Source organism: Phasianus colchicus, chromosome 1, assembly GCF_987193195.1.
Source record: "Phasianus colchicus chromosome 1, bPhaCol1.hap1.1, whole genome shotgun sequence".
Lineage (NCBI taxonomy): Eukaryota > Metazoa > Chordata > Aves > Galliformes > Phasianidae > Phasianus > Phasianus colchicus.
In genome coordinates, this window is record NC_143436.1 from 59,949,688 (window position 1) to 59,977,175 (window position 27,488).

The 27,488-nt window shown below is 40.4% G+C and overlaps 2 protein-coding genes across 9 annotated transcripts in view; one reads left to right on the plus strand and one right to left on the minus strand.

Annotated features, from left to right (window-relative positions):
• BICD1 (BICD cargo adaptor 1) overlaps nt 1-27,488 on the minus strand; it is a 175,523-nt gene that overhangs the window by 97,487 nt on the left and 50,548 nt on the right. The gene's annotated exons all lie outside the window — the stretch shown is intronic.
• On the plus strand, nt 3,301-5,243 carry LOC149919652 (uncharacterized). Its single transcript, XM_090134352.1, has 2 exons — nt 3,301-3,385; nt 4,562-5,243. Exons 1-2 carry the CDS (start codon nt 3,301-3,303, stop codon nt 5,230-5,232), a joined length of 756 nt encoding a protein of 251 aa, XP_089990478.1. The 3' UTR covers nt 5,233-5,243.

Below are 27,488 nucleotides of genomic sequence, written 5' to 3' on the forward strand. Positions count from 1 at the left end.
AAAACCTGTTCTCAAATTCCTGTACCAAAAGGGAAATCACAGCTGCGTGTTTTTCACTGTTCGCAAAGCTGTATCAAACTGCACACAGCTATATGCCGTAACCTCATTCAGTGCTGCACTGTGCTCTGGTTTCAGCCCAGACAGTGCCCACCACACACCCATGTTTACACACAGAAATGCAATCACAAACCAGCGCTGATGAATTCAGAACCCTCCAAGAAATGGACTTTTGATTTATAAAACTGTCCCAACCCCAAAGGCTGCTTTGAAAATAGCAACTCGTGGGTTTATTTCAGGGCTATTCAATCCATTTTTTGCTCACATGCTCCAAGCAACTCTACAAAGGCCTGTTCAGCAGGAGCACTGGGCCCAGCAGCAGCTCAGCTGGGCCAGCCAACGCAGCGTGCTACCTCACAGCTCAGGAGGACACATACATACTGAACCTACTCCCATAAAGATCTGGGAATGGTAAAGGAAGGAGGGCAAACATCTAGAACGTCATTACAGCCATGGCTGCAGGAAGGCCCATTGCTTAAGCTGATACCTGGCTAAATACAAGCACCAGTGACCAGAAGAAATCAAGAAATAGGAGTAAATTTGTGGTACAATAGAAAATATTCAAACAGAATCACAAAATCACAGAATTGCCAGGGTTGGAAGGGACCTCAAGGATCATGAATCTCCAATCCCCCTGCCACATGCAGGGCCACCAACCTTCCCACCTAATGCTAGACCAGGCTGCCCAGGGCCCCATCCAATCTGGCCTTGAACACCTCCAGGGATGGGGCATCCACAACCTCTCTGGGCAGCCTGTTCCAGTACCTCACCACTCTCTCTCAAACGGTCGACATTAAAAGTCCTGCATATTTAAAGGGCATGCTGTAACTTAGTACGCAGCCCAGGTTTCTTAGCAGAGATACCACAGAAAAATAACAAACATGAGGAAAGTAAAAGAAGCACAAAGCAATAAATGCTTAAAACATTTGTCTGCTCGGAAATATAGCAAACAAATCAGACAGCCCTGCTGGCATAGCAGTATATTTACTAGGGCACCAGTCCCGTGGGTCAAAAGGTTAAATGTCTGAGCCACAGCGAGAATCACAGGAGACAGGAAGCTATTTCACTTGATACCAAGATAACCACGTTTCATTGCTGACCATGGTAATGCAGCACAAAATACAGATAATATTCAAATGACAGCAGACAGTAACATTCTGTGGTGACAAAGAATTGGTATGTTTGGAAACAAGACAGGGAGTTTGCTTTTAATTCAGTGAAATACACCAGAGAAAGGTGTCATTTATTACCTTTTTACACAAGTTTGATTTAGCAGAAACTTCATGGCAAAGCACAAGACTGTATGATTCTTAACAGCATTTGATCCTACTTAATCAAAAGTCAACTTAATACAATAATTCAACAGAATTTGCTACAGTCACAACGTTAGACAGGGTGACGTTTAATGGCACTTAATGATTACTTTATTTAATACTGTAATACCATGGAGTTTGCTACAACCAAACCAATGACTTAAGTAAAATTTCACCAGTGACAAAGCTCATACAAGACTGTGCTGCAGGGCACTGGAGGGTACCAAGTGCAGTTGGGCACCCAAGGATTTCCCCATTGGTGAATTCCTCACCCTTCTCCCTCAACCGTGCTTCTCAGCCAACAAGCTCTGGGCCAGGAGCAGTCTGCCTTGAGAGACATCCCGCCCCAGAGGTGCCCTGAGGGGTTTCCCACTGCACCGAGGAGATGAAGGGTCACGGCATGCAACAGTCCTCCAGATCTCAAGGGGTTCTTTGCTAAGGATTCTTGCTAATTTTCCATTCTGGCCTCAACTCAGGCAAGGTAATTTTGGAACTTTCCACCAACCATACAATGCCAGTACTTCCCAGACTGGACGCTTCTGCTACCTTTCACATCACACCATGATCCAGGCAGCAGAAGTTCTCAAGGGTCATCCCAAATGCCTGTGCTTGTAAAAAAGGAAAGAACACTACACTGCCTTATGCTCAGGTTCGAGTCTGACCCAGGCCACAGAAGATCCTGGGTTTTGGAGAAGTCAGAGTAAAAAGATGACAGTTTCCATATTGAAAAACGGTGGCATCTGTCAAAAGTAGTGAGGAGCCAGGTTTCTCAGGGCAAAAAGCACTGAAAATAAGCACAGAGATAACGTGCAGATCTTTTTTTGAGACACCACGATAATATTTGCTGTTTTCAGAATGAAGATATCACACTTAGCATACAGAAAGATTTTATGTTCTGCACTGTCCAGGGAATCAGAACAAAGTGTTGGAAGAGTTATTAAGAATTACGAACGGTTCTTAACTTGGATTGTTGGAAACACATCCTGCACAAAAAAATCTGAGAAGGTGGCAGATGAGTGCATCTCTAACAAAAAGCTTTTCATCAAGCCATCACACAGTGAAGGGGTCACTTATCAGCCCCTTCCTGATTTTAGGAGCTCCGTTCTCCTGCTGAGCAAAACAGTGATGTAAAGACCTGGAAATATGTTACCCACATGCTGTCTCTGAACAGAGGCTGCACTTCACATGAGCCACCAGCCTGTGTTTATTAGATACCTGGCCAAGTCTCCTCCCACGGACTAAGGAGGTAACCTGGGTCCTGCAACCAGACACTTTATTTGGCCACTGCACCTCTGGAAGAAACCCAGACTTTCATCCTGCAGCCTCACTGCAGCTACACGATAGGTGTCACTGTGCCAAGAAGGGAATGAAAGGGGGAAGAAAGAAAATGTCTGCTATCCTTGGTTGTGCTAAACAAAACTGGGAGGACTTCTTTGGAAAAGACTTCCAAGTCACTGCTCTATGACTGGTGGTGCACAGATAAACAGGAGGCCAAGCTGCAGAAAACAGAAACCTTCGTGAGGGAAAGAAAAACATGTCATGTCCATCAAGTGTTCTATGCACCTGTACAGGGTCTAACCATAGATATAAGGAATTGGAGCATATTTAGGATTCAAGGGACATTTCAAAGCTATATGAAGCCACCATGACACTTAAGTGAGACCAGCAAGTGATTAATTCCTTCTGTAAATCGACAGCACACCAGTCCTGACTACGTCACAGGTCATTCATGAGAATCCCTCCTTGTGATTACACAACATTCTTAATGTCAGCATGTGGCAACCACGGCTGGACTTGGAACAACAAGATTAGAGAACTGAGTGCAGGGGAAGAGACGCATGTTCCAGCCCCTGGATCTGAAGTACGTAAGCTGCTGTGGGACCATGCTAGCTTTGAGAACAATTATTTCTAAGCTCAGAGTTCAAAGAGGATGAAAGAATATGCAGACATTTCTGCTGCTTCAGGCATTTGCATGAGCTACCACCAATTTCAGTTGGAAAAAGCTCTAAACAAAGGTATGTCCTCTGGAACAAGAAACACAAATTAAAAACACTCACTTTTTTCAAAGGCAGGCTTCACTGAAGTACGTTCAGTACCTCATGGGAGCTTATAAAAATGATGGAAAAAGCCTTCTTACATGATGTGACAGCAACAGGACAGGGGGGAACGGTTTAAAACTGAAACAGCATAGATTTAGATTAGATGTCATGAGGAAATTCTTTACCCAGAGGGCAGTGAGGCCCTGGCACAGCTGCTCGGAGAAGCTGTGGGTGCCCCACCCCTGGAGCCATTCAGGGCAACGTTGGATGGGGCCCTGGGCAGCCTGAGCTGCTGGGCGGCAGCCCTGCCCATGGCACGGGGTTAGAACTGGGTGAGCTTTGAGATCCCTTCCAACCCAAACCATGCTATGGTATGACCACACTCCACGATTTCTACTTCTGTCAGTGCAGCAGATCAGGCTACTACGTGCCACCTCCACATAAGAAAGTGACAACAGTCCAGTTCCACCATTACTTCTCACTACAGCAGTATCCATGGCACTGAAGGGCTGCTAACTCCCACAACGGCCACCGCACTCCTGAAGAGCAGGGGAGCAGCAGCACGGGCAGGAGAAGGCTCCGATCAGCTGAGCTTGACAGCTAAATCTGTCACAGCATAGGATGCCAGAGCTTTCCTTACTAAAAGGAAGCCTTCATGTGCCTCTGAACATCCAACCTACAGAGTAACGGAGCTCAGTGCAAGCAGAATGGCCATCGGCATGGTTGCAGCACCAGAAACCAAACACTGATGCCTTCTACAAATGTTTCATGATTTCCAACCGTTTTTAAGAGAATCCTATGAGGTTGAGACAAGATTGGTACAAATGAAGAACAAAACACATGACAATGGATAAGAAGCAACAGAATAGGGGCTTGAAAGAAAGTCAGTGATTTTTTTCTGAAGAGCACTGCATGTGCAATTTCACACAAATGGAATGAACCAACTTGAGCTAAAGACAAGGTGTCAAGGCAATGAAAAGCAGGCCTGGAATCCGGGAAAAGAAAACATGAAAACTACGAAATTCGGGATTTTTACCTAACGTTTTTGAGGAACAAAACAAAACAGTGAGGTATGCTATCAAACCTGCCCTTCACTCCTAACATACAGAAGACAGTGTGCCATTACCAGTTAGCAAGAAGATACATGATGAGAACAGGAGTGGGCGGCGGCGTTCAGGGAGCGACGCCACATCCTCGATCCCGTGCTGCCCGGCCTGCACCAGAAGCTCTCCGCCCTCCCTGAGTTCCAGTGGTGGCAGGTCAGGTCTACTGAGAGCCTGTTCCTATGCTGCCTGTGTCAGCTGGGGCTGGACAGGGATGCCATGGTGCAGTGCATAGAGCCCAGCGTGGGTCCCAGCGCCGTGCCCATCATCCACTGGCTCATTGACACCATCGTCAGCCGCTGCGGCCGGGAGGCCCAGAGGATGCTGGGCCTCGAAGATGAGAGCACTGCCCAGGAGCAGGGGGACAGCAGCACGGCTTTCTCCCCACAGAGAACCCGCACCCCCAGCGCCACACCCTCCAGCAGCTCCGAGGGGCCCAACGCCGAGGAGCTCCCCGGCACATCCAGCCGAGTCCTTCACGAGGGTGCTGGCGAGCTCCCTGCCGCACCCAGCCCCGGGGAGGAGCAGCAGCAGCCCCACGAGGAGCCGGGACAGGAGGCAGCAGGGCCCAGTGCCCAGCACTGCAGCTGCAGACGCTCCGCTCCAGGCCGGGGCAGGAAGCACTCTGCTGGGGGGCCCCGGCGCCCCAAGAAGAGGAGGGCCGGCAGCACCCAGCGTGCTCCACAGCCCTGCAAGAGGCTGCCCCCCCGGCACCTCTAGCGGGGCTTACATTCCATTTGAAAACACAAAATATATCTTTTTTAAAAGAATATGCTACAGAGAAAGTCTCGTTCTTAACCAAATCACAGCTGCTACTGCCATGTGCACACTGCTGCTCCCTGGAGGTATTCAGATGAGTGTCCATGTGGCACTTAGGGACATGGTTTAGTGCACCTTTGGCGTGCCTGGGACACACTGAGGGAAGGGCTTTTGTCTCAGGTCGCATATCAAATTTATAATATAGTTTATTTATACAAGTTAGAATGGAATTTTTTTTAAATACTTCTACTAAAAATATTTTTTTTTTATGAGAGCAACCAAAGCACAAAACTGAAAATAGAGTCACAACTATACACACATCTGTTTCACACAACGCTATGGCAGGTTGGATGCTTACTCCAAGTGCTGGGTAATCTCATGCCTCTAGTGCAACTAAGTGTTTAAGTTACACGGATGTATCAGCGTTTTGCTGATAAACAGGAGTCCAAGCTGCAGAAAGCAGGAACCTTTATGAGAGAAATTATAACAAACACAATAAAAGGAAAACAAACACCACACATTGAACCATCTGGTGGTAAAAATGGAGCAATCTTGAGACTGGTCATAAGAAACTACACATCACCCTTGTCCATCAGAAGGAGCTTCTAGAATTCTTCATTGATATCCTGGTCTCTCTATGTATACAGAAGTATTGCTGTAATATAATTAAAAGGAAAATGAATTTCAATTATATGATTTAAAGATTGCTGTTCATGCTTGGTAGCGTAATGCCACAATGTAATGTAATACTATAGCAGAAAAAAGGAAGAGGAATTGCTTTAGGACATTTTCAAAACTGGGAGGCTTCAGCAGATCAGACAGGTAGCCATCTTTTTTAAAGAAAGGGCACCAGAATGAAATAGAAAAAAATAAATAAAAGCAAGGGAAGCACAGGCTACTGTTCAAGTCATGAGAGAGATTGAAGAGGAATCACAGGAACGGTGGTTACATATGGAGTAATGCACAAACAGCAGCTTCAGAAAGTTGGCAGGAAGAATAGGTCCAGTAACAGCCATGAAAGTGGGGACATTAGAAATGGAAACATTCAGCATGGCTCATTTAGCAGGACATTCTGAAAGTCCTAAAGAACACAGTGAATACTCTCCCTACACTCCATTAGAAACAAATGCAAAAACTTTGTGCCAAAGCACGTTATTTAACAGAGAGAGATGTGGATCATAAGCGAAGCAGAAATGAGCAAATTATTACTGAAATGAAATTAGATGCCAGTCAAGTTAGAACCATACCAAATTATATTAAGCCCTTGAACAGGGAGACATGAGTGATTTGCAATGGAAGGGTAAAATATAGATCAAAATCAAATTGCTCAAGCAACCAGAATAGTAGATGACAGGGTTGTGCTCAATTCAGAAATGCAAGCTAATCCAATAACTAAAAATGAGCTAATAAGATGGAACTGATGAGTCCTGCAGTGCTTTAAAGGCTTTACTGTATTATCAGATAGCCTTTATATTATACGGTCCTCAGATCTCGCTTTTTCTTATTGCTGTTCACAAAAGTCATTGCGGAGAACTGCAGCTGCATTTATGCTCAAGAACAAGAAGGAACAGAGTCACAATGAAGGCAGCTTCAAACAAACAATATGAAGGATGAAGACATCTCTTGAAGGTGATTACTGTCCCCACTAGAGAGCAGCAGTTAGGCTGAGTGAGCTCATGTCTGAAGGGTTGAGTGACTCAACAGGAAGAAAAAGATGAATTTCTCCATGCTTTTTTAATGAGGATGAAGAAGGGCCTATTTAAACGGTAATCTATTACAACGAAGGACCAGAAAGTCAAGGAAAATTTAAGGATGAGGAAGAAACAATAAGAAAGAGAAATGGATATCTCACAAGTTGGAATTAAAAGACTGAGAATGCTTGTAAAGGATACTTGAAACAAAGACTGTAAGCGGCACAAAACAAAGGAACATAATTGGGTTTGGGAGTACTTAAATAAATGGGATGAAGACACAGGTGAGGTAAGAAATGTGGAGCTGTTGGACTGGGTCCAGAGGAGAGCCATAAAGATTAGAGGAGAGAATGAAGCACCTCTGCTATGAAGAAAGGCTGAGAGAGTTGGGCTTGTTAAGCTCGGAGAAGACTTTGGGAAGCCCTCATTTAAGCCTTGCAGTACTCAAAAGGAGTTTGTAATTAGGAGCGAGACTGAATTTTAACAGATACAGATAGTGATAGAATCATATCACAGAATCATAGAATTACCTGGGTTGAAAAGGACCACAAAGATCATCTAGTTTCAACCCCCCTGCTATGTGCAGAGTTGCCAACCACCAGACCAGGCTGCCCAGAGCCACATCCAGCCTGGCCTTGAATGTCTCCAGGGATGGGGCATCCACAGCCTTTCTGGGCAATCTGTTCCAGTGTGTCACCACCCTCTGAGTGAAAAACTTCCTCCTAATATCTAACCTAAACCTCCCCTGTCTCAGTTTAAAACCATTCCCCCTTGTCCTATCACTATCCACCCAGGTAAACAGCCGTTACCCTTCCTGTTTATATGCTCCCTTCAAGTACTGGAAGACTGCAATGAGGTCTCCCCGGAGCCTTCTCTTCTCCGAGATAAACAATCCCAGTTCCCTCACCCTTTCTTAATAGGAGAGGTGCTCCAGCCCTCTGATCATCCTAGTGGCCCTCTTCTGGTCCCACTCCAAGAGCTCCACATCCTTCCTGTTACTAGGGGCCCCAGGCCTGGACGCAGTACTGCAGATGGGGACTCACAGGAGTCGAGCAGCGGGGGGACAATCACCTCCCTCTCCCTGCTGGCCACCCCTTTTTTAATGCAGCCCAGAACACAGTTGGCCTTTCGACCTGCAAGTGCACACTGCTGGCTCAAACAAGAGGGAATGGCTTTAAACTAAACAAGTTAAGATTTAGACTAGATGTCATGAGGAAATTCTTTACCCAGCTCTGGCACAGTTGCCCAGAGAAGCTGTGGAGGCCCCATCCCTGGAGACATTCAGGGCCAGATTGGATGGAGCCTTGGGCAGCTGCGCTGCTGGGTGATAGCCCTGCCCATGGCAAAGGGTTGGAACTGAGTGGGCTTTAAGGTTCCTTCCAATCCAAGCCATTCTGTGATTCTGTGAAATCGGTACATAATGAAGAGATCAGATTAATATAGCAGTGATTGCTATATAATTGTTATAATAGGGCAGGAAAACAACAAACAATTCTAATCCAAATCACCCCTTTATATTAATTGATTCCAAAACAAGAGTAAGCAGTATTTAACAGGTTTAAGTACCAGAGGCAATCAGAGGAACTACGTAAATAAGAGATGCAATTCACAAACAGATAAAAAGCGCATGTAAAGAACCAGGTGTTATAGCTGCTGAGGGCAAGAAAATAGGTATTTAGCAAAGAAAAGGACTGTCTATGTTCAAATGAAGATGGACTGAAAGGAAGACAACAAGATGTATTGGGCAGCTTGTTTCTAAGGAACAGTGATTTGGTGCCAATTTATCTAAATTATGTCTATGAATTAGTTTGAATGTAACTGGATTTCTTTGGTTCACCAATATTAGACAATAAGTGTCTGGCCCAGAAGAACTAAAAATGAGAATATTTGAATGAAAACACCTATTACTGGTCCAGCCATAATCCCACAGAACCAGCACATATATCCTGCAGAAGCCGAGGAGCAATTGATGTTTACAACCAATAATTTAGGTCAGCAGCAGGTGTACATCACCGTGCAGCAGCCTTGCATTATCTGCAGCTCTCCAGTCTGCTGCAGCACTAACAAAACAACAGACTGAATTCTAAATACACAGAATAGTCCCAAATCCAATAGAACGAGCCCCAAATTTTGAACTCCACTATCTCCAGCTGTAGCTAAAAATGCTACAATTATTGGAGGAGCTGAATGGTGTTCAGCAAATCACTTAGCAAATTCATTTTTACAGATCCCTTAGTGGAATAATGCTGCTGTAAGTTCACTTTGATGTCCCAAGAGAAGCAGCACTGCTTTACTAATAGGTCACAAGCTTTCCTGAATGCACCTGCTCTTCATCCACAATTGCTACAACTATACTCCTACAGATAACTCAGTGATATCTACCCAACATTTGAAGATGGTTAAAAATAAATTGTCTAACCGGATGGTAAGAACTTACAGATCTTCATATCCTGCAAATTAAGATTTAGTTTGCTTCTTAAGTTCAGACAGACAGGGAACAATCTTCACTGTGTGTAGCTTAAATCAGAACTTATAGTATCAAATAAAAAAATCCCTTTGAAGCAGACTGGAGATAGACTAGTAACAAGCAAAAGCTCCCAGAATATTTTTTTTTATCACCCTGTTACAGTACATGAAGTGTAGTATTGGTGGATTGACCCTATACTGCAACAACACAGACTCAGCATCCAAAGAAGATAATGAAGCAGTTGCTCAAGCAGGAAGATTATGTTTCTGGACACAACTTAACTACTTCAGACCACTGCGAAGAGTTTGGAACTGCAATTGATTTGCATCAAACCAATGTCTGCAAGGAAGGATGTCACCTGGAAGGAGTGTCAGGCAAGGAATACTCACACAGTGGACTGAGATACAGCTAAATTAAAATTGAGAGGTAGAGATATTTAATAAACCTGATAAAAGAGACCTTGTTTATCAAGCTTGAGAGGTGCAAGCAAGCCATTAACTAGTAAATATCCCAAATCCATTTATGGTAAACAAACAATGCTGAGGTGAAAGTTTCCTACTTTCTTACTAAGTGAAAGAAAGTTTCAAATTTTAGTATATAATTAAGTAGAATCATTGCTCCTTGAACAGCCTACATTTTCATTAGTTTCTAAGAGTCCATGCAGTGTGCCGTACTTAAAAGTTTTTATGAAATCCCATTTTTGATAATTACAAGAAGCAAAACTAAGCCAATTAAGTATACAAGTGTCCATCCTGTTAAACTAAACCCATGGAGAACTTTAACATAAGTGAAGTATTGAGGATGGTGCAAAGGGGAATGTATGGTAATATCTGGGTGTGACACCAGAAGATTCCAGGAAAGGGTCATCAAGATATCAGAATATCTTCACATCATTTCTCAAGATGTGTAATTCAGGAAGATGGAAGATTTGATCCTCATGGCTTGATAAAGATAGGGTTGGCACCCAAGACACTCAAATAGCAATGTAAAGGCAGTTCATAGACTAGAGTTAGGATGACTCCAACTGATCACAGCTGCAGTTCCTAAAGGATACAAAACATTCATCTCAACCAGCATATTACCAAAGTAATGACACAATGACAATTTTACTTCTTCATTCTCTGTGTAATCATAAGGAAAAAGAAACCTAGACAGAGCACTTGAACACATATCCGTCCAGGTATTTGTGGGAATATGGCTATGAAAGCATGCATGAGTGAAGTCAATTTTGGATTAAAAGAAAATCAACTTCCTCTCCTATAACTAATATTTTGGTTCTTATAGAAACATTTGTATACATAGCAGGTTATTTGCAGTCCATCCCTGAAAAATATCTATACTTTCTAGGTAAGCCCACAACATTTCAAATATAGAGCCTTATTAAGAGGATGACAGCAATAAACAGTCTACATGAGTCAGGGACATATGACTCAACTGTTTGGACTTGTGAGATGATGGTTACCTGAACAGGTCACTACTAAAGAGGAAACTGTCGTAATCTGAAGAGAATCAAGTTTAAGCCTGTGCCAATAGTATTGCTGTAATTAGGTGACAGCAAGACTTTAGGAGATATTTTATATGCCATTTTTACCATTTCTAAGTAAAATGAATTCTGCGCTTCCGTAAGAAATCTGGGAATCCAAAATGAATAAATTATCACTAAAGTATTATGACTATCGTAATACAAAATACAAAAGCAAAGAAAAAAAAACAAAATGAAATCAGATCTTGACTAAAGAAGTTGAGCTGCCTTTAAGGTATCCGAACAAGACTTCAGATACACCATTTGGTTTTCCCTTTTCATCAGAACTGCCTGTGTAGTTTTCAACATACTGACGTCCTGGTCTATACTGATAAACACTTACATATTGTTCTATTACTCTGAAAAGAAACACGTATTTCTAGTATTCAGCCTAAGTTTTCTAAAGGCCAGGTACCAGTCAGAAGACTGATGGCAAAGCTTGGATACAACAACTACATAAGTCAAGATCTTGGGTTCAACAAGTGGCTACAATTTTATAGACTGCATTTTACTGCAGATTAATGTAATGGTCTCTTGTGGCTTTCAGATTTATTCTGCTCTTAAAATTCTTAGTCTTTTAAAAAGGCATTTGAGAGAAGCTTATTAACCTTTCTCTTTATATAAATTTAACACAAAGTATTATACTGGTAACTACTGAGTTCACTTCAGTTAGCAGAAAGCAGTGTTTTAATATCATAATTACACTGACCACCACTGTCACCATCCTCAAAAGCCTATATTTCATCTTCAATATTAACATAACTCCTGGAGAAAAAAAAAAAAACAAACAAATTAATTAGATATCATCAAAATGTATCTGGAGGAGAGTTAGAAGTTACACAGGAGCTGCAAGTTAGTTTCTTGGTTTCTTTTACACCTACCTTGTAAACTTCAGAATAACTTCCAATATTACCACTTTCCTTTCACTTTGCCTATCTTTGTGCACCAACACACCTTACTGCTACTTGACTAAGTTAATTATTCATTAACTAAGACAATTTTTCTCTTAGGTGGCTGAAACTTATAGGTACCGCTTTCAATATGAATAAGTAATAGCATGCTGACAGGAATATGGTACTCAGAAGGATGGTGGAAATGGATCAACATTCATTTTATTTGCTGAGTAGATACTACAGTGATCATGCTTTTTAACATCATCACATCATCCTGCTGATGTTTTTCAATATTGAAGAAAATAGCCCATTTGGTTCAAAGGGCCTCAGGTATAAAGCAATTACACCTCAAAGTTCTTTGAATTTTAAAAGGCAGGAGGTCAGTGCTTTAGAAACATCAAGTCGTTTGTAACCTAGTTTTAAATCAGGCACTCATAAGTAATTTATTTACCTTATTTTGAAGCTTCCTAGAAAGATGAATTCTAGTTAGCATTTCCACTCAAAAATGGAGCAGAAGGCCTTCTGTAGATTTAAGATAAATAATTATAACAAAATTTCAATTTGAAGAGCAATGAGTGTAGGATTTGATAAAGGGAAGGAATCAAAATTCCTTCTCCACACTCCTCCAGGATTGTGTAAACAGAAAATATTTCCACGTGTCTTGAAATAGGGGATACAATTTATCATCCTTTGATTCTTCTGATTAAATTACCAAATTGGATCTGTTAACGTTTACTGTCTTTAACTGGTTGACTTAAATTTTATAAGAAACTTTTGATTATGGCAGTCAAGAAAAAATATCTTTTGTTTTGTTTTTCAATCCCCAGGGAAGTGGTGGAGACCATGGAGGTGTTCAAGAAACCTGTGGATGTGACACTGAGAGACTTGGTTAGTGGGCATGGTGGTGATGGGTTGATAACTGGACTGGATGATCTTTTCCAACCTTAATGATTCTACAAAATAAGACAGCTACTATAAGCACTATTTCTGGCAATGGCAGCAGACTGCAACTTTTTTAGACTGTAAAGAACAGTTCTGTGCTCTTCCCTAGTGAGACGACAGGAAACACTGAGCTTAAAAAGTCAAACTTTGCACTCCTTGTTTCTCTCTTTAAAAAAAATGCTTCAAAATAGTTTGTGTATGTATAAATCATCACTAGATGTTGCAATGGTGTATTTTAAAGACTCAGTGTATTTTAGAAAGACTGCATAAATGTTTTAAGGTAAATCACATAGCAGGAAGGACAGAAATGCTACCATAATTCTTTATTAAAACAACTGTGGCCCAAGTAGACAGAAACTATAACCATAAAATTACAGTCAATTTTACTGCTGCTGAAATAACCTCCCGATAACCTCCTGATTTGAAGAAAATGTCCACATTTTCACCCAAAGTACCATAACTGTCAACTGTGACTATTCGTTAAACCGTAAGAGTTTAGTGCATTTCTGTACTCAGAATTTAAATTGGAAAATCCCTATTACAAATAAGATAAACTACTTAGATTCTGAGCTGTTAGAACACTGACGCTGAGTGATGGCCTGGCTGCTTGCCTTATTATTTCTGCTGAACCAGAAAGAAACCCTTATGTTAAAAACAGTACTTTACTAGAAGCTTTTTAAGATAAAACACTACATGCAATAAGGAACATGAATTAATCTTCTGAAAGTATCTTGAAATGACCACTGAAAGATCAGCAGACAATGGTGTGCTTATAGCCAGTACTGGTGACACTCAAGATGGGGGTTATTGTGAAGGACATCGCTGAAGTAACAAGGATTCCCCAGACCTCTTACATAACTTGTAGAAAGATCTGTTCATGTACAATCAGTAATTGAAGCAAAAATAGACATTCAGGATGGCCATGAACTTAGTAGAATGGGTCAGAATAGATGCGTTTCTGTTTCATCAGGGTGGTCCCACTGGTTTCTACACAGCTAACTTTCACAGGTAGCTTATTTATCACAGAAATCATCAAGGAAAAAAAAGTATTTTCAGTACCCAAACTTATTAATATATATATATATACACACATACATACACACACATACATACACACACACAGTTAATTTATATATATACAAGTATCCCAGTAGGAATAGAACCAAGCCAAAAAAGTTAATGTCAAGAGCCTGAATCCATTGACAGGTCCAAGGGTAGCAACTACAGACTTCTATCATGTTTTTCACTGGGATTGTGAATAACTGATTCCTTTTAAAAGCAGGCTCCTCATCTAAGCAAGTAGGTTTTGACTTGTGGCTTCTGTCTCTTGACAGCAAAAATCAATTACTTTGGACTAAGTTTCTTCCCAGCTTGCGTGTCCATGACAGAAGCCAGATCTCCAGGCTGCACAGAAACAATCGAGCTGCAAGGCTGTAACATAAGGTACCAGCAAAGACATAGACAAACAAGCAGGAAATGCTACAAGAGACAAGAGGGAACAGAAGAAAACAAATAATTTCAGCACTGTAAGACAAGCACTATAGAGACACTTCCGTATCTTCAACATTCCTATTGCTGTGACAGCTGCTCTGAAGTAAGGACAGTTAAATTTCAAGTATATGTGATATATGGTACCATGAGAACCACAAATAAGGTTGGACTTCAGAAATAACAACAGTTCATGGAATTTACAAAGGCCACATATTTGCATTCCTTATTTTGTCACTAACGACGTATCCCACACTCATAAGAAGAGACCTGTTTTCCCAGAATCCATAATACTGCAATAGCAATTCATCTACCAACATGACAGAGACAGCAGCATACTTGAGCATCTTTAACAGCTTGATCAATTTTATAGAACAAAGCTGCTGCCTGTTCTAATATATCTGTAAGAAACAACCTGAACTGCTTCTTTTAAACAAGTTCAACCAATGCTGAGTATGCCAGAATGCTCTATAACACAAGGGTTTTTTCTTTAATATGAAGTGAATGAGGATTGAATCTCAAACATTTAAAGTCATATGTCATTATCCACACTGCTATCTTCATCTTTTCAGAAAGATGGAGAATTAGGCAGCTTCATATAAGCATCTGAGATACTTACACAGACAACTAAAAGTAAATTCTGGTTCCAGGATGGCTAGGTTTCAACTAAAGCCCAAGGACATCATTTCTAAAACCATAACAGAGGAACAGTAAATAGAAGAGATGCTCTGAAATTTCAAACATGTTTCTAACAGTTATAGACTCATTTTCTGCTTTCAGTTATGAAAACAACCCTTGGCACATCAAGGCTTTTATTTGTAGCTGCAATCTACTTCTAGAATCCCCAAGCAAACTCTAAAATACAAACAGCCTCCAAAAGATTATTATCCTCATGCATGATGACTTCAGATATCTGGATCAGTTGAAAAAAACAAAAACAAAAACATCACATAGAACATATGTCCACAGAATCAAAATGAGCCTACGACACATCTTTTTCACACTAAACAAAATCTCTAATTGACAAAGTCTTCCAGTAATTCTGCTTTCCACATACTGTCCCTTCTTCTTTCCTTTCTGGCAGCTAATTAGAGACCCATCAATTATACTTTTGAGCTGCTTTGTAATAAGTGTGCTTCCAATTACTCCACTTACTCTATCAGGCAGAAAACATCTTATTTCCTCTGGTGGGTACCCTCTGGTTTTATTCATTTATTTTTATTTATTTTCTATAAAGAGCTGAGATAGTGTCTTACTGAATCAGACTAAACAAACTGTTTTCCATGACTTAATCTTTCCCACAAATTACTTTAAAACGTTTGTCTATTATTCCATGGACATTTGGGGGTTGGAGATTCATGATCCTTGAGGTCCCTTCCAACCCTGGCAATTCTGTGATTCTGTGATTTCATGCCTATGCAACCTATATTATCACAGCAGCATCAAATACTGAAGAGTCTAGAGATATATTTTCTTGTATATGGGATAAGCAAGTTGTAACTCCATAAATAATTGTTTGATGATAATGGGATGTAGCTCTTTCCATATTTTTACATCCCAATATATGTGAATAAATAAGTATAATTATTCCTGTTTTTCATAATTATTATATAGTGTAACAAAAGCAGCAAGTACTTAGATCGTTAGATCTTGTAGCCTATTGAGTTTATGTAGCTGGGGATGGCAGGGAAGTGAGTACTGTTATAAAAACTCTCCGCCCTGCTTTGGATTTAGTCCAAGTTGACAGCCTGTGATACAAAGCAGCCTACTGAAATACCAAAGATTATTTTCCATGAATATATTACAGATGAATTGCTTTTAACGTCTTTTGAAAATAATCATATGCCTTATCTACAAAACAACCATACTGAGAAGTTACACACTGGCACATTTCAGACTAATCGTACTTGTTGGTGCTGCTCACTTTTATAATTTACTTGCCTGGCTATTTTAAAGAATACTGCTTTCACTTCAAATGAGAGGAAAAAAAAAAGAAGAAAAAAAAAAAAAAGGTGTTTCTTTTCCCACTCACTCCCCTACACAATTTATTCATTCAGCAGTCCTGGAAATTCAGCAGGGAATTCATCAGCCTTCTGCTTAGCAACTCCAGAGAAGCAAGCAAAAAAAAAATAATACTACAGGGGTCAGAGTAAGTGGTATAAAGACTGGGAGGTGTCTAATCTTATAAAAGGAAATGCATCTGGCCACCTAACATAACACATGTCAGAGGGCAGCTGAATGTAGTGAAAAGGAAAGAAAAGAGAACTAAATTCTTACAGTGTAATCACATTCCACACAAATGATTTTCAACTAGTTGCAGAAATGCAAGACATAAAGAAAATTAAGCCCATCAGGCAGTTGTTGTCCTTGTATGGGAAAATATCACTGCCAAAAGGTGGATTTCACAGTCACATGAACTTGCATCACGCAAGAAAATAGAACATCTGCTCATTTTTAAAGTATCTTCACTGCTCATTCAGAGCTATTTTTAATATTCTCTATGTATTGCCGCCTTAGAATAGGCTTACGCACAGGGTCCAGAGATTCCTGCTATGAATCTTTCTATGCCAGCGATTTCCTGCCTTCATCTTCTTCCTGATCCTTGGAAGAACTGTGCTGCTAAGTGAGGTTAAGCCTACTGACATAAAGTATACACTTCAGTCTACGGCATTTTTAACTACTCTCAAGCACCCCTTAAGCGATGCCCTTTCAGAGGTGCTAGGCATTACTGGATGATGCATTGAGAGCCACGCACTCTACCATCTAGGCAGACAGATACTATTATGCACATGTTTAAGTTAATGGGTTCCAGATTTTCTCTTCCTAAGCTCTCTTTGTGCCCATAAAATAAAGTTAGGCTATAAACAGCTGCTAATATTAGGTGACACAACTTAGGGCACGACTAGTATTTTCCCAAGGGTGTGAGCACCAAAAAAACACAGCACAACCACAAGCATCCCCATCAGACAGCTTTCCATTACAGATGTTCCCGTTTTACTACAGAAAATGCCAGTTTTCTCCCACTCTCACTCCATCAACATGATATTCAAAACCAGTTGTAAGGTTAATGGTACCAGATAGCAGCTAAGCTATGGGCGGGATGTGGGAGTGCACTCCAGGCTTAGGACTGATGAATAAAATATTCCTAACCACACTGCCATCACTGACAACATTATCAATACCATCACCTTTTAAATGCCAGAGAGGCATTTTACGCTGTCACATCAGTTACGAGGAGTTAGAGAAGAAACTGGGCTCACTTCAAGCCACAAAGAGCAATTAAAACAGCACTGAAGAGATGCAGCACTACTAGAAGAAAAAGCAACAGCACTGCAAACAGTGGTTTAGGAGTTAAAACTGCAGCAAGATTGATCCAGAGGTTATTTAAGTGGATTTTCAATAAAGATGCAAAAGAGGGCTAAATCCAAGAAAGCTCATAGGCACTTGATAACCTTAAGCATGTCAACAGGACCCCAGGTTTCCATGGCACTGATAACAAAGAAGGTGTTTCATTGGATCACGACATAACCCCTTATTTTCTCCCTGCAGCTACTCAATTACTTCAGGCTGAATAAGGTCTGGGACATTCACAGAGAACTGTATTAACTGAAGTAAAATGCCCATGCATACCAGTCAAAACCATGGGTTTGTCTTTCAGTCATAAAACTGAAAGATTCCTTATCATTCAATTATCAGAGAAACTTTCATAAGCTCCAAATATGCAATAACAGCAATATCATCTATAAATGACCTATTTTAAAGCAATTAAATAAAATGTGATGTAGCATATTCTGCCTATTTGTATTATATTTAAACTCCCATGCTTTTATTTTAGAAGTTAAACAATTATCTGATTCTTATTTCAAAACAGTGACTCTTCCAACTACCTTCTGTAGAAAGAAATATACAGTAATGGGCATTTGGGTTCTTAGTCTGTTTTTCCCAGGGAGGCTTAACATTAGTTTAATAGAGAAAAATTACTTCACACCTGCTTTTTCACAGCAAAAAAACCCTCTATTCTCTTAGTAAAACTGGGAAAGTAAATATCCAAGTGATCAGCTTGGCCTGCCAAGTTATGAATGTGAATCACAATTCAATCACTGCTGCATGCATTTATTTCACATGAACAACAGAATCTATTCCAGCTACCCACGTATTCATAGCAAAAGCTGACATTTTCATATTTTTCTACCAATAATACATGCCTCTTTCAAGATGGATTGAATTGCTGGTATCACACAGCAATATACTTAGAAGCATAAACTTGCCAGAAAACCTCATCTGTTTTTTGTGGTTCTGCTTTTGCTACTCCAATATTCATTAGAATCAAGTTTAATAACATCACCAAGGTACTAGATGATCTCATAGGATTACAGCATCTTTTTCAGCTAATTGAGTGTTGGGGTTTTTTTGCAATCTGCAGTAAGCAAAGGTGTAACTCACTCCAGTTTCCATTCGAATGAAAAACTGAAGTTGTATAAAGATAAGAAATCCAAAACAAATCAACTTGGTTGCTTGGAGCAGCAACACATTCGGAAACACACAGTCCTCAGCAAAAATGCATTCAGATTTCTACTCAAACAACCTATTCTACTGGGCCATCATAGACAAAGCCAAGTGCTGTTATGAAAAAAGGTCAAAAGAATTGTGCTTGTTTAGCTTAGTGAAGAGAAGGTTCTGTGGAGACCTTAATTAAGCCTTCCAGTGCTGGAAAGGAGATTATAAACAGGAGGGGAATTACTTTTTAATAGTGACAGGACAAGCAGATAGCTTTAAACTAGAAGAAGAGAAGGTTAGGTTAGGAAGAAATTCTTTACTCAGAGTGCAGTGGGGCACAAGCTGCCCAGGCGAGCTGTAGGTACAGAAAAAGAGGAACAGTCTCACGACTCCCAGTCTTTTTTATCTTTCCCACTCAAAGGACAATGGAAATGGAATAATGAAGTCTTCTGGGAGCTGTAGTTCATCTCTTCTCTTCTGAGAGCAGGTACCCAGAACTACCAACAATCCGTGGAACTGCAGCATTAACTCTTTCACTCCTGGTTCACTACATGATGTTACGATGTGGAATGCTGATAACAGCAATCATAAAACCACAACACACAAGGTCTCCAAGAATAGAAAAGCAAGGTGAATATGAACAGACTACAACCACAAAATAACACCTTTCTTATGTGACATGCTACAATCAAGTGTATCAAGCCAGGCCGGCACAAAATCCCCATATCAAGACAGCAGGTGCTACCTATGCCTTTCTCCATAGCATATCTCTAAGCCATGCATTTCATGGGTACAGATACATGGTTCCAGGCTGTCACAGTTCTATTATTAACTGCTGACCCAGGAAAATACGTTTGTAGTTTTTTTTTCATGAAGAATTATATTTTAAGCAAAGCCTAGAATAGCTTGCTTCTTCACACGCACGATAGGATGCTTCAGCCCCTACACTTTGCTCTCAATAATTAGGAGAACAACTTTGAGACTTCCATCACCTAGCCTTCCCCTAGTGATAGCAAAGCAAATCAAAATAGTTTTAAAGGTAGATTAACCAAGAAAAAAGCCCACATATCTGAAGATTCATATTTGACAGCAACAATCCCAGACATCACCATTAAGAGCACTTAATATCTGTATTATGTCTTTATTGAGCAGACCTAGAATAAAACCCTAGAATAAAAGCCACATTTAATATGCTGAATTAATATTTTATATCTTTACTGCTAACCAAACTTGTTTATCTCAGAGCAAACTTCAGGTTGTTTTTCATATGCATCCTAAAATAGCAATTTCTCTTCTCCTATAATAAGATACAGAGTCCTCTCGTACAGAATCAAGCTGGCACAACCATCCACTCAGTTCTCACAAAGATCAAAAAACAGATTCAAAATGAACAATGGGGAAAATGCAAAATCTCTATGAACCACAGAGAGTACAAAAAACGTAGAGAATGGGACAGAGATGGGATAGCTGCTGCCTGGGAAGCACAGGCTCAATGCTCTTCCTACTACTCCACCCAGTTCCTGATGCCTACCCGTGATAAGACATTCCTTCCCCCACCACATCATGCTTTCTAATGGCTCATACGTTGCCAGACAGGAATTTGATTGATTCCCCTACGTCTTATTAGGTGCCTGTAACACCAAATTACGGAACTTGAGGCTCAGAGAATTGCGCACAAAATCCTTGCATTGATTTTACCCATACACATTCAGCAGGATCAGACGAAGCCTTTGGTCATCTGGCAGAGTCCCACCCAACAGACATACTTCTAGCACATATTGAGATTTCCCTTTCCTCCTCCCTTATTAAAAATGCAACAAAATATAGAAATGCAGGCAAATTCTTGCTAATTCCTTAGGAGAGAATGCTTTTGATGGCAGCAAAATATGAAAGCTGTCTCTTCAGAAACCACTTAATAAATCAATGTCTCTTAATACTTCCAAGGAGGCACATGCAGATTATTTTGCATCTTTAATTCCAGAGTCTAGAGCAAGCAAAGAGAAAACCGCAGTTGCTATATATGCATATATTTCACCTATTTGGAAGCAGCATGTTCCCAAGAGCATACTATTATTTCAAACATTCCTACATGCTTCACCATTCCAAGTGATAGAAATAAGATGAATGTGCTTCAAATTTATTCAGTTATTGTTAGCACAACTAAGACACAAGTAGTTTTACCACTGTGGCTTGTATACGGGAATCAAAATGGTCACCTAAGGTTACAGTCATATTCTGCAAAGACTGATTTACCCTCAAGACTGACCATGATGGAAAATTGTGGAATTCTGATGAGATGTGTAAGCAATTGACACCTTTTACTAGGAAAAAGAATTAAAGGCTTTTTCCGAAAGAAATAAAAAATAAATAAACCATTAACTTCAAAATGACAAAAGCTAATAGTAGCAGCAACCACTTCAGAAAAGAAAGAGAATGCACTAAAGTAGGAAAAAAACCACATTAAAATTAGCCACATGTAGCCATACGTGAGCACAAGCATCCACCACATTTCTTCAGTTTCCCTAACCAACAGCTTTCATAACCATTTCTAACCTATTGTTCCTTCTTTGCACTTATAAATTCAGTCCACCAATGACCTTAATTGAGATTCATGCTCCTCATTTGCACAGTTACCTGTAAGAATCTTTCTTCTTCAGTGTATTGGTTTCAGCTTGAATATTCATTTTGTTGTTACTGGCTGGTATGGTGCTGTGTTTTGGATTCAAGATAATGACCTCACAGTGATGTTTTATTTGTTGCTGAGCAGTGCTGACACAAATCCAGAACATTTCAGCTCCCTGTTGTATCCTACCAGTGAGGAAACTGGTGTTACACAAGGAGCTGGGAGGTGACAGAACCAGGACAGCTGATCCAGACTGGCCAAAGAAGCATCCCATACCATGTGGTGCCATGCTGGAGGATAAAACTAGGAGAGCTAGCTGCTACTGCTCAGGCACGAGTTGGGCAACAGTTGGCAGGTGGTAAGAAATTGCATCATGCATCATTTGTTTGATTTATATTTTGATGGCTTTCCTTTTCTTTCCTTTTTCCCCTCTTCCCCCACCTTTTTTTTTTTTTTTTCCTCCTATTTTTCCTTATCTCAACCATCAAGCTGTTGCACTTCTCAGTTTTCTTCCCTATCCCAGTATTTGGGGAGCAAAACACAGCTTGGTGTTTATAACCTGCTGGGTTAAGCCACAATTCACAGTTACAACACGATAAAGTACTCCAAAACAAAATTGAAAAGAAGTCATCTTCAGAATCCTGTCCTGAGTGAAACATCCATGCAGCTGAAGTGTGACTATGAGATTTCTGCATCGTTAAGCAGAGCAGTCACCCTCCAAACTTTAAACTGAATAAACATATTCATGACATTTAAGTGTCACTGAAGTAACACTGACACTTCACCAAGCAAAGAGGCATAACTTCCTGACACAACGCAGTCTTCAACTCAGCTATATTTCTCAAATTATCAGGTATTTGGCGGCTGTCTGAAAGCTTCCCACTCGCAAAGAAACAGGGATGCTCAGGATGCTCTGAAGCTGCCACGGTCCAAACCTACATGATAACTGCACAAGCACCCTCCACTTAAGCCACGATTCTGCTTGCCAAAATCAAGACTGAGTCATAAGTCAGTTTTACTAGCCTAACTCCAAGAACTGCCAAAGACTATTTCAGTGCTCAGCATAACTGAGCCATGGATGGAGTCATACCCTACAAGACCATCCAGATGTGCCACTGTGCAGATAACAGCTTTTAACAAAAGGAAGCTGAGAAGAACAGTACATCATCTAATAATTTCTTCTTCTGCAGGACACCCAAGCTAACCTGACTGAATGCACCTTAAGGACTGCTAGGCCTGGCAATCACACTGCTGAATCCAGCTGGTGACTGGTCACTGATGGTGCCCTCCAAGGGCCAGTAACGCGGCCAGTCCTGTTTAGTATCTTTACTGATAATCTGGTCAAGTGGATTGAGCATCCTGTACCTGCCAGGTTTCTGAACACTAGACAGAAATGAGGACGAAAACTCAGTCTTGCAAAGATTTTTATTCCAGTTTCCAACGCCCCATTTCCAGATGTAAGCATAGAGCTTGATTTAATTAGCTCAGCTATCTTATTTGAAGCTGTAAGCCATCAGGAAAAGAAGATGGATATGGAACCAGGAACTCATACCTAGTGCTTTCTGTATGGATGAACAAGAGATAAAACAGTGAATAATGAGCTTTTCTGTTACCTAAATTTTTACAGTTAGATTTTTACAGCTGTTGCCTGCCATACACGTCAGAAACTTAAATCAATCCAACAAATCCACACATAGAGAGCAAGAGGGAAGGGCTCCACAACACAAACTAAAATCCTTGAATTGTTCTGAACTATTAAAAAAACTGCTCATACAAGAAAGATGCCCTACAGGCTCTCTCTAAAGGACAGATCTATTGTGACAGACGGGATGGCTCATCAATAGGAGATTCACTTCTATAATTATGGTACCTACGAGCTAATCTCATACATGGTCTCTTGAATAAACTTCTGCCTTAAGCAGATTGTAGTCTCATTTGTCTTGAAGTTGAAAGACTGTGCTTGAATGCTTATGCTCAGGGTAGTGTAGACAAGAACTATAAGGTCAGAATATATATATATATATTTTTTTTTTTTTTTAAGAAATCCTTCTTATGTTGCTTTTATATTTCAGTTATTTTAGGGATGAGAAGCAGTCTATCTAATTTTATTCTCTTAAGGTATACTCCATGGCCACCCTAGCAATTACTCACAGCCTGCCTTTCCTTAAAATGATCCTTTCCATTGCACTATTAATGTCTTACAACTCAGCTGAAGATGGAGCCCTTTCTCTTACCATAGTCTTTTAATGTTTCTTCTTTCAGTTAATCTATCTGACAGAAACACGTGAACTTACACTAGCTACAGTTCTGATAGTGGGTTTTCTTCTCACTCTGAAGATGAAATTTAAATTTCTTTTTCATCCTTAAAGTCTTCTCAGACTGAAGTTTCCAGAGTATGCCTTAACTTTCACCTTCTCAGTAACGACCTCATTGCAATCTACACTATTTTCTTGCACAAACAGAGTTGATAAAATCAGATTTGCTTAAAGTGATCACAAAGCACATGCATCATATCAGATGGATAATGCCCAGCATGACTGGAGTTTTCAGCAAACACAGCAAGCGACATTAATAAAGCAGATGATAGATCTGGCACTTAAAAGACTTTTTCCCCCCCAAATCATGTCTTCTTTCTTATTGTATTGGCATTCTTTCCCTTAGATGCATATAAAATTAGATTGAGGAAAGTGAAAATGCCTTGCCAAGGACTGCTCAATGACATGGGCAGGCTTCCACCTGGCTTTAGCAGTCTTTCCTTGATCCTTCAACTAACAAGGTTAATTAGTTGCTAACACTAGCATAGAAAAACATCTTGAAGATCAAGCAAAAACGTAAATTTTTCATTATTTAGGTAATGCTTTAGTTGAGCTTATTTTTATTTCTTAAGCTGCTGTTCTCTGCATCAATCTCTGTGTCCAAGATACAAGACATCCTGTCCCTTATTTGAAATCTTCACATTCACAGCAATTGCAACCCTGCAATATCCCTAAAGACAAAATGCCAATCCAATTTTAGCTCCCAAGGCTCTGCAATGATGGCTTCCAACAAAGTAATCCAGGCATGGTATCTTTTCAAGTGGTCAAATTTGAGCTGGCAGCCCCTGAGCAACATTAGCTTTGCTGCTCTGAGCATCCCTGGATAGAGGGACAAAAGCATCCCTTGTGCCCTCTTAGTCATACGTTATTCAGGGTTTTCCTTGCTTCATTGTTATCCAAACTGCCAATATTTCTTTGTGCTGCCTGCAGATCTGCACATTAGCTTGTGGATGAGTTCGAGTCCTGTCCTGCAAGCTTGCCTGAGTTATCCAGCTTCTCTCTCATGCATAGTGCCAACATCTCAAGTGCTTTTGCCACTTCATTTAATGCTTTTCAAAATAGTTTCAGCCTCAACAACTTGTCATTCACAGTACAGAAATGACTGCCATAGAATGAAGGCAAAAATAATTTTGTTTTAAACAGGCAGAAGAGATGAAAATCAGCTTTGAGCTCAGTTAAACCACCTTCAACGCAATACCGTGTTTTTGGTGAAAATAAATTAGTTTATTTTTAGAAGAAGAGATTCACTTTTGCACTTTAAGGTCATGGTAATGAAATATTTCTTGTTTCACTCATCAAGGAAGCTCAGCTAAACTCTGAAGTAGATCTACAGAACTTACCTGTTCAATCTCAAAATGTTTTTAACCAGTAGCAACTACTCAGACATACAGCATCACTCATACAGACATTCACACCAAAAACAATCTTCAGCCTTATAGAATAAGGCGTAGATCAAATTGCCACTAAAACCCTAATTTCAATTAGAACTGAAGCACATAATTCTCCACCACCACCATTTGCAATCACCTCACCAAAAGACTGAAGATGACAGCTGGAGCCTTTTGACTGAATTCAATGGATCTTAACTCCAAGTCCTCAGTGTTGCACCCATTTGCAAACGTCCCAAGACAGCAGGTGAGCATTAAATAGGAAATCCTGAATATCAAATAACAGAAAGTTCTACTCTGGATATTGGAACACTGGACAGTAATGGAAATCAATATTTAGTGAAATTTATTTTTAAAGAATACCAACCTAAAGAATACCAGCTGTTACTGACCTTCAGTTCATCTCCTGAGATGTCCAGCTTCCCCTGAAAGAATCACTTCCATCTGTTTTAACAACATCTGAGATGCAAGGCTGGCTTGATCAATCCTTTCAACATAAAAGTATTGTCACTATCTTAAGAAAAGAGGTAATTTCTGAACGTTATAGATATATTTTAATCCTAACATAACTGACAAACTACAGGACAGAATGGAATGCTTTACCTCTTTTATGTCACCTGAAGTTGTTTTCAGAGGCACAGCCAATGCATTTTTTCACATCCTGCCTAGTGCTCCCACAGCGTTAGAAGAGAAAGAGAGGAAAGCAGGCAGGATTTTTGTTTCCTTAGCTGACCCTCAAACTTACTTGAAAGCATGTGATAGCATTATTACTGCCTGTCCAAAGAGATAAACGATTCCACACTTTATACAGATCTAAACATGGCTACTAAGCGTCTTCATTTAGAAGGAATGACTTCCCATTGATCTTATTATTTGCCATTGCAGATGTAAATCAATGACTGTTTCTGCTTAGAAGGTAATTAAGGGCATGCAGTGAGCTTGCTAATAAAGCAGTTAATTGCCAAGAATCATGGCAATGAATTTGACCATAGAGGAAAGAAGATGAAAACATGAGTGATTAGCATTTTTCAAAGCTTGTAATTACAGGAAGAGCAGCTGCTTATGTTTTCCTAAGGATATTAAATTTGGAATAAAAATTAAACTTGTTCATGAAACTGAAATGAAAACAGATTTCCACTAACCACATGGTAGGGCATGATAATTACACCATAGATGGCAGAAAAGCAAGAAGATGTATTTCACCAGTGAGAATTATACAAACACTCATTCACAATCAGCCATGATTTGCGGGGATACATCTTCCCCTATTTCATCAAGACTTGAATATTAGCTTAAGAAATCTTATCATAAACAGTTTCTAATGCTATGCCAAGGCACTGATTTCATCATGTCATTCTTCTTGCATAGATCTATCAAGATCAAGGCCAAAAAAAGTCAAGAAGGTGCAAATAAGGGAAGAATCTGCTTTCCCTGTTTTCTTTAATAGATGCAATTAGATCCCTGTTTACAGGGATCAGTCACATCGTTATATTGAACCCACAATGAACTAGCCAATATTTGTTACACTCATAATATGCAGATTTAGAAACAAACATTTAGAGTGCACATTCTCAACACATAATAGAATACTGGACCTACAGCAGCACTGCATCTATTTTTTCCTCATCTTGCAGTGTCTTGCTGTTACTTCTGTTACCGATCATAGAATGGTTTGGATTGGAAGAGACTTTAAAAATCATCCACTTCCAACTCCCCTTTTCACAGAGTCACAGAATGGCCAGGGTTGGAAGGGACCTCAAGGATCACGAATCTCCAACCCCAGTGCCACATACAGGGCCACCAACCTCCCCATTTAATACTAGACCAGGCTGCCCAGGGCCCCATCCAATCTGGCCTTGAACACCTCCAGAGATGAGGCATCCACAACCTCCCTGGGCAGCCTGTTCCAGCACCTCACCACTCTCTCTGTAAAGAACTTCCCCGACATCCAACCTAAATCTTCACTCCCTCAACTTAAAACCATTTCCCCTTGTGCTGCTGTTATCTACCTTTCAAAGAGTTGACTCCCCTCCTGTTTGTAGGCTCCCTTTAGGTACAAAAGGCTGCAATGAGGTCACCACAGCCTTCTTTTCTCCAGGCTGAACAAGCCCAGCTCCCTCAGCCTGTCTTCATAGAGGAGGTGCTCCAGCCCCCTGATCATCTCTGTGGCTCTCCTCTGGACCCCCTCCAACAGCTCTCTGTCTTTCCTGTACTGGGAGCTCCAGTACAATTTAAAGCCATTGTCTCTTGTTCTATCACCATGTTCCCAGATAACGATTCCCTCTTCGATTCCACAGGTATGGAAGGCCACTGCAAGTTCTCCCTGGAGCCTTCTCCAGGCTAAATAACCCCTACTCTCTCACCCTTTCTTCATAAAAGAGGTGCTCCAGA